Source organism: Hesperophylax consimilis, chromosome 20, assembly GCF_061612785.1.
Source record: "Hesperophylax consimilis isolate HC1 chromosome 20, BYU_Hcon_1.0, whole genome shotgun sequence".
In the NCBI taxonomy this organism is placed as follows: domain Eukaryota; kingdom Metazoa; phylum Arthropoda; class Insecta; order Trichoptera; family Limnephilidae; genus Hesperophylax; species Hesperophylax consimilis.
In genome coordinates this window covers 21403319-21411217 of record NC_142855.1, presented here as the reverse complement: position 1 = coordinate 21411217, position 7899 = coordinate 21403319, and the positions used below count along the sequence as shown (strand labels likewise).

The window sequence follows — 7899 nt, the reverse complement described above, 5'->3', positions numbered from 1 at the left end:
TAAATCTTTTGTGCGTACATGGTGTTTTGGAAACAGACAAACTTTTAAATAAAATTAACAAGAATATCGCTTTTATACACGGTGTCTGGAAACTCGTACAAGCGGGAAACTGGTAAATATACATCACAATTGGATTTGATTTTGCCGTCTATGTTTTTTTGATAAGAACTTTCGTTTTCGAGTAAGTCTATGCCGAAGTTGGAATTCTTTGGGTAAAATTTGAACAAAATCGGTCGCTAGGGGGTTAATATGTCTTTTAAAATTCGCCGAAGTGTGAATCCGGCTACAAGAGGTTTATTTAACTCTAAATGCTAAAAAAAAATTACAAATGGTCGAAATGCTGAGATCAAAAATAATATATTTTGAGTTCACTATTCTATTGTTGATGCAGATTCACCAGTTTTCCGCTTGTATTACGAGGTATACCGTAATACAGGTATACCGTATATACAGATACACCCGTGTATGCAGGTACACCGTGTATACAGGTATACAGTGTGTACAGGTGCACCGTGTATACAGGTACACCGTGTATACAGGTACATCGTGTGTACAGGTGCACCGTGTGTACAGGTACACCGTGTATACAGGTACACCATGTGTACAGGTACATAATACGAACCTGTTTAATATATTATATTAATGATTTCTTTATTTTAGTCTGGTAGATTCCGGGAATCTGAATAGGCTAAAGAAATCACAATGGTGGTGAACTCAACTACTCTTTAATATTAGGCATATTAAATGATAACAATGAAAAAATGTAGTTTTCTAATTCCAAAGACAAAAGTTAGCAGAACTTAATCGGTTAGCTTTGTTTTTTTTTAATGCACTACATTTTTCAAAGAAAGAAAAACGTTTTTTTTTATAAAGTCCACCAGAAAATTAAATTAGAAAATTTTCGTGGATTTTTTATCTTACATTCCTCACAGGAAGCCCTGAGAAAAATAATTTACCTCAGGGCCTATGTCATCTTTGGAGATGCTGTGTGGATGGTCCTTTTGGGGAGGGGAAGGAGTGAACATGGGTCTTGTTGCAGGAAGGAGGAAACACAGAGGCTGGCATACTGTTCCACAGCCGAGCTCAAGATCTCGAGAACGAGTCATAGAAACGAACTGTACTGATGTGACAAGTGTCAACCAGTTACAAATCTTGGGCATGTATTCACCGGCATCCTAGTTCCTAGAAGCAACTTTAATTGAAATACTGGTAGAATAAGCCCTAAACATCAATTAAAATAAATTATTAATACATACACCACAATGAGCTTCTAACATTGAATAGAGAAGAGATATTTTATTTAGTTATTTGCTTTTTTTAATGTTACACCTTACAAGAGCACCCCTGCCAGTACGGTGTAAAGGTGGGGGTGCTATGCCCGGTTGGGCAGCATTGTGAGGCGGGTTAAGGTAGTGGCTGTAGGAAGGGATTTATTAATGCGGGTCTTGAAGAGGCCTGTATTGTAATAATAAAAATAAGAATTTATTCCAGAACGTATGCAGGGGTAGTGCAATGCAATACATTCCATATTTGAAATAATACACATAATTAGAGTTAGAACAATAATAATAATATATAGGTGATTTCGACAGGCACAAAAAAGCGGAATTTAAGTGAAAAAGCATAGAATATAAACACAAAAATGAGTGTGAACAGCCGTTTATGGAGGATATTTGCACATCTCCCGTCTCCAGAGGGGATTCCATCCAGGCAACTATGGCAGTGATGATTTTGTTACTTGATTGGCGTAGTCTGCGCCATAAATTTGTGCGCCCACATTAGTTCTTATCAACTATGCAACGGAGTTTTGATATGATATTTTGATTTCACTATCATTTGGATTTCTTCCGGAAAGTTATATATATATATTTGGGGATCTGTTGAGGAGGCACGAAATGAAAGATGTTGTGAAGGTCACAGTGTTTTATTTGAGTCAGGTTGCCGTATGTGAGATGACTTGAGGACCGATGATGAAAACTCCGGATGCAGGTGGTGAAGTGCTGGTCAAGCGCGGGTCAGTCAGTCGACGCCGCTGCTGGTGACCAGACTCGTTGACGTATCAGTTACTGGTGAAGAGTGTGGGTCTTCCGGGTGCTCCAGTACTGACTGACTGCTCGCTGAGTCGGGCCTATTTATATAGCCCGGCCGATGGCATCAGTAGCTGCGCGAGATCGCTGGTAAACTACGGATCACTCGCTTCTGGTAGTTTCGATGGCACTGGAATTACGCCTAGGCAATAGGCTAGAACCTTCTAGCGAATGCGCGTAATGTGCTAGACCAACTCGCAACGTATTGTCGTAGGTAGCTCTAGACGTCGGTAGCCCGTAGACATGTAGGTACGTAGGAAAGCTTCGCATTGGGTACTTCTGTTACTATGATTTTTGTATATGCGAGACATTCTAGATGAATCTCGTCGATCTCCACATATATAATGCATGGATATTATATTAATTGAAAGTAGAGAAAGGTCGGGCAACCCCGATTACACGTCATCTAATAGAATCACATATATAACCACTCGAACGATCGCGCGTCAAAAAACTTTTTTCTCCGATTGCTCGCGGTTTTTTGGCGACGATTTTGAATATTTTCCGCCAACATTAAAAAAATCAAACCTCCGAATTTTAATACGGAGACATAAAACTGATTGTAGTGCTATACAGCCAATGAATTCACCTATATTTTAATAATTATTCTATATTTTTAGAAATGATAGATAAATTATTAAAAAATCTTAAACTTTATAAATGCGCGAAATTTGCGTTTTTGTGATTTGAAATTGCCGCCAGTGGCAGTTTTAAAAATCTTTATAGAATATTTTCTACGTTTTTATGTTCTCTATGGCCTGTTTGATAATCACAGATGCAAGAATGTAATAGAAAAATATTTTTTTGCATGTTAAGATCTCTTCAAAAGTTTGGTCAGAAAATAATTTTGTAAAATTTGAGTGCGTGACGCGTCAAAATTGAAATCACTGTATTATGCTATATAATAAATTTACCACAAAAACTGGTATAACGTTAGGAAGATACATTAACTGTCTACAAGTATTAATAAGCATAGTCGCCGTGTTGGCTTTATTTTATTCATTTGATGAATTATACAGAGAGCCTATTTCACGATGTCAAAATCATGGTGCTACTTTTTAAATAATTGTAAATTAGAACTGGAGATTTGTAACCATGTTTTTATATTACGTGCAAAACGAGGAAATAAGGCTTAAAGTGAGATATATATCATAGATATAAACATTGCCAATATTTCAGGGGGATACTTTGAAAGTTGATGAAATTCACCAATATTTGACGAAAAATCACTTCTGACAGCTACCTTAAGGTCAATCTACATAGGTTAAATCGGAATATGTAAAATGATGATAAATTTGTATATATATATCAAACCTTTGTATGACCGTAGAATGGCAAATAAAATCATAGTGATAATTTTATATCTAAACGCAAAGGTATCGAAAAAAATGGGGGATGGAAAATAATTGATGGAACCAATAATTGATTTATTTATTAAGCCCTTATATCCTTTTAAATCAATATTACAGTTGTATGGTTACAATGAAAGAGCAGTATATTGATTTAAACATTGTTTACACACTTTGTCATAATAAAAATGTATTCAGTTTATTGGTTTATTCATAATTTAAGAAAATCAATACATAATAATATCATTGTGCCTCGCTATAGAGTGAGATTCTGAGTATCGCTCTGGTGAGGGACCACCATTCAGAATTGAACATTGCTTGAATTGGCTTAGTTATGTTTAGTGACTAGATCTGGAAAAGCCTCTTTACAGAAAAATTGACAAAATATAATTAAGACATAAAAATAAAACGAGTTATTTAATGTGTACAATAAACAGGGAAAAATTAGAATACCTGTGCATTTGTTCATGCATATTTCAATGATCAGAATTGAAATATACATATTAAATGTCCACCGAACCTTATCATATAGAACCTTTGAGGACAACATAACATGAGACGTGAGTATGCGGAAAGAAATGATTAAGTCCAACCATCCAGGCCATCATAATTGATGTTCAAACAAATTTAATTAAATTTATAAATTTTAATTTCATAACTAAAAAACCAAAAAAGAAAAAAATTAAATAAAAAAAAACCCTCAGCAAATCTATATTGTAGTGTGATATGGCTTCATGCAATCATAGCATAATGCCACATCACACTTTGTAAGGGTCCTTTTGAAAATGTTATTTATGCTGCACCACGCACATTTCACCTTTTTCCCGCTACGGACCACGAAGTGGTTGCCTTTCAGGATAGGTCGCAGAGTCTTTCCTTCAGCTATTAGGCCAATGGTCCGCACAGTCGTGTCAATTTGACTACGACAGAACAGCAGAAGGAGTTCATCCGCAACCTCACTCCTGAAGTTTCGGTACAAAATGCGTTTATTTTCCTTGCGGAGCTTTGAGCGGTACAATATATACGCATTCTGCACCGAAACGCTTAGTAGTCTCCTGAAAAGCTTCTTGTACCAGACCAGGTTTCGCTGTCGTTCAATGGGGAAGCCTGACAAAAGCTGATCTTTTCGGTCAACCCCCCCCATTACCTTGTTATAGTCTAGTACGAGTTGAGGTTTGTAAGTCTGATTGATCTGCATACCTGTTGGTCTCTCTCGCGATCAGTTCAACGAAATCTGCATCAAAGATTTTAAGAAAGGTTTGCCCATTTCGTCGCTATTAAAAGTTGGTCTTGGCGTGCCTGTGAAAGTCTCCCTTATCCCGTAAGATATCATTAGACCAATCGAAAGAGTAACCTTCAGGCGGCAGAATCGAACGCATTGCCTCACTATCTACCTGGTCTTGTCTACTAAAGTCTATGGGAGTATGGGAGGTGAAACGTTGATAATATTATGATAAGGTATTGGTGGCATGCAGAAGGTATCCTCATCGCTCTCTTCGTGGTCGACGTCGCTCGCTTCGTCATATCGTCGCTCGATCTGTCCATATCCATTTCTGAAACAACAGAAAACCCAAATTAATTTAATGTGTCTATATTACGATAACCCACTGCCTCTGGTACGGCTTTTGACTCGCAATACGATGGTCGCGGGATCAAATCAAATAAATTATATTTGAATAATTAGTGTTATTTTCACACAAAATTCATTAAAAATAATATATGTTATATTTGCGGCACGTTCCAGAGTGGAAGATACCCATAGTATCGCCCTGGTGTAAGACCCCATTCAGAATTGAAACGTTGCTTGAAATGGCTTTAGCCGTGTTTGGTGACCAGTTCTGAATAGCCAGGTACTTTTCCACCTCCCTCTTCCACACCTCCTTCCCCTACCCGCTACCTTCAGCCTCACAACATACCCCGATTGGGGATGCCATAGTCTCACTGGCTCCATACGGTTGGGAGCAATTGATACTCATGTGCGGTAAGCACATAAAAAAATATATATCTAATGATTTTTCACGGGTCTGCGTTAGTATTTAAATTGTGGTTGATAAAAAAGGCTCTTGTGAGGTATTCATATAAAAAAATAAATAAAAAGTTAATCAAATACTTGAGGCGGGCAATGTCAGGAGTCAGAATAGCACAGTCAGGTAGGTATGGAATGAAGAAAAGAGTGTGTGTGCCAAGATCGAGTTGCATGGTGGTTCATCCTCTCTGCCTACCGAAATGGCGTGAAGGTAAGTTAGTTAGTTTTATAACTCACGGTTTCCAAGTACAGACTCTTCTAGTACAGCTGCCTCGTCCACGTTACTGTTTCTGCCCATGTCTGACTCTGAAATAAAAGAAAACACAAATTTACAGTAGAATTTGGATATAATGACTTTGCATTTAACGGTCTACTGTTTTAAGTGACGATAATGTAAACTCTAGTAAGGTTTCATAGCTTTTAGTAGGAAAACGTATCCGTTTAAAGTGACCAACTACGTAAAGCGACCTATTTTAATGATAATTTGTCCGGTTACAAAATCCACCTACCAATACAGCCTCGCTTTGACTAGGAAGCTCGACACAATGAGTCCCGTGAAGCGAAAGTGTTTTTTCAATTTAAGAAAAAAATGCTGTATTACACCGTTTAGAAGCCGGTGAATCAAATGTAATCCTCGCAAAGAAGTTCGGCATGTCTTATTTCTCACTCTGCAATACCCGTTACAGAAAAAAAAGATGTGTAATGATGCACATCTTTTTTTTCAATGACTCACCGTTCCCAAACGCCGACAATTCTTCGTAGAATGGCAAGTCCACCCACAGCTCGCTGTGATAGCCGGCCTCCGGAGAGAAGAGTTCCCCACTCCGCGATGTCCCAGGTAACGGCTCGGGAGATGCTGCACGGATAGGCATAATTGGTGCATTGGGAGCCGTTGATTGGGTGTGGACATCCACGGTGGTGGTACGGGTCGTGGCAACGGTGAAGGCGTCCCTTGTGAAAAGGGACACGTTGTTCTCTCCGGAGATGGAATTCTGAAAACATTTACATAAATCATATAAATTGTTCTCATTCACGTGTGAAACAGTAAGTACAGTATGTAAATAAACAGTAAAATATGCACTGAATGTGCCAAATGCACAGAGCGCTGATCTTACCAACTCTCACTGTAAGTGTGGAACGCTGTCAGGAAAAAACAATAATATTGTATCAAGCATCTAAATACGATTGCTTACTTTTGTTTAGTTTTTCTTGGAGGTGCGGTAGGGAGCAAAATGCGCGCCGCCTGCTTCTTGAATTTTCGGCTTTCCAGCTCTAGCCGGAAGGAAGCAGGCAGGGCCCTAACAGCCTTTAGGGCCTTGACGCGATCCTCTCGCACCAGTAGCAAAGCAGGGTCGCTGTTTAAATAAATACAAATATATGATGAGTTCAACGGCCACAGCAAAGTACTTTCATAAAAAAACATTAAAAAATACTAACACTCCAGACGAGGCTGCAATTGCAGCTCTGCGTTGACGTCCACGTGCAGGTAGTCCGGCACCAGCTCGTACCCCACCTCTCCCTCTTTCTCTGCCACCTCTTGCAGTCAGCACCACTCTATATATTTTAAATTGAAAACACTTAATGTAAGTAATGTAAAATGTAAAATGTTTAAATTTTGTTAAATATTGCACTAATATAAAATTTGAAAATAATTATTGGGTCGTGGAGTGATCCCTTTCCCTGGACGACAGCTGTTTCTGCACAAATTTGGTAAAAGTAAACAAATTAATTAATTATACAACTAAATTACTAAATTTTTATTGTGTGACGAAGGCTTTACACCATTTTACATGTGAAAAAGAGTCAACTTTTTGACATATGACTTAAAATAATTGGTTAGCAAATATCTGTATTAATAATGAACCAATTCAAATAAAACTTATATATATCTCTTTGTTTTGAATCACTGTGATGGAATATCTATATTTCAAATGCGCGAGTGCAGTATTTAAGACATTATTGTAAATCAAAAACAGATGACGTCTTCAGTTGACGTAATCTTACACAAAAACTTCAACCAAAACAATATAATACAAACAAACGAATTAAAAACGCATTTCAAAGATAGATAAGTCAATCATGATTACACAGATATATAATTATGCGTTAAAAACCCAATAAATTAATTACTTACGGCATTTTAGGAAGAGTCCAAAATTTCGTGAATGTTGAAAATTTATAATTATGTTTTTGACAGGACGCCATAAAAAAACCGCGAAAACTCGTTAAATAACACTTCAAAGACAACGGATAAGTTCATAGACAAAGAGAATATATTATCAGCTATTCGATAAAACAAGTAGCTGGCCATATAAACGTTTTAAATAATTACAATAAATATTTTACGAATGGTAGAAAAATCGGTCCATTTTTGGACCGATATCAATCGCAGAAAAATAAAAGTGGTCGATTTTTCGACCGAAATCGTTCCAGTGGA

General features: G+C 37.4%; 1 protein-coding gene across 1 annotated transcript; it reads right to left on the bottom strand.

Annotated features, from left to right (window-relative positions):
- Positions 1-4843: 4843 nt before the first annotated feature.
- Positions 4844-6985, bottom strand: LOC149414329 (uncharacterized). Its single transcript, XM_089644138.1, has 5 exons — positions 6900-6985; positions 6656-6817; positions 6196-6454; positions 5700-5768; positions 4844-4989 (listed from the first exon to the last, which is right to left on the bottom strand). The coding sequence occupies exons 3-5, from the start codon at positions 6332-6334 to the stop codon at positions 4844-4846; spliced, it is 354 nt and encodes a 117-aa protein (XP_089500264.1). The 5' UTR covers positions 6335-6454; positions 6656-6817; positions 6900-6985.
- Between the last annotated feature and the right edge of the window lie 914 nt (positions 6986-7899).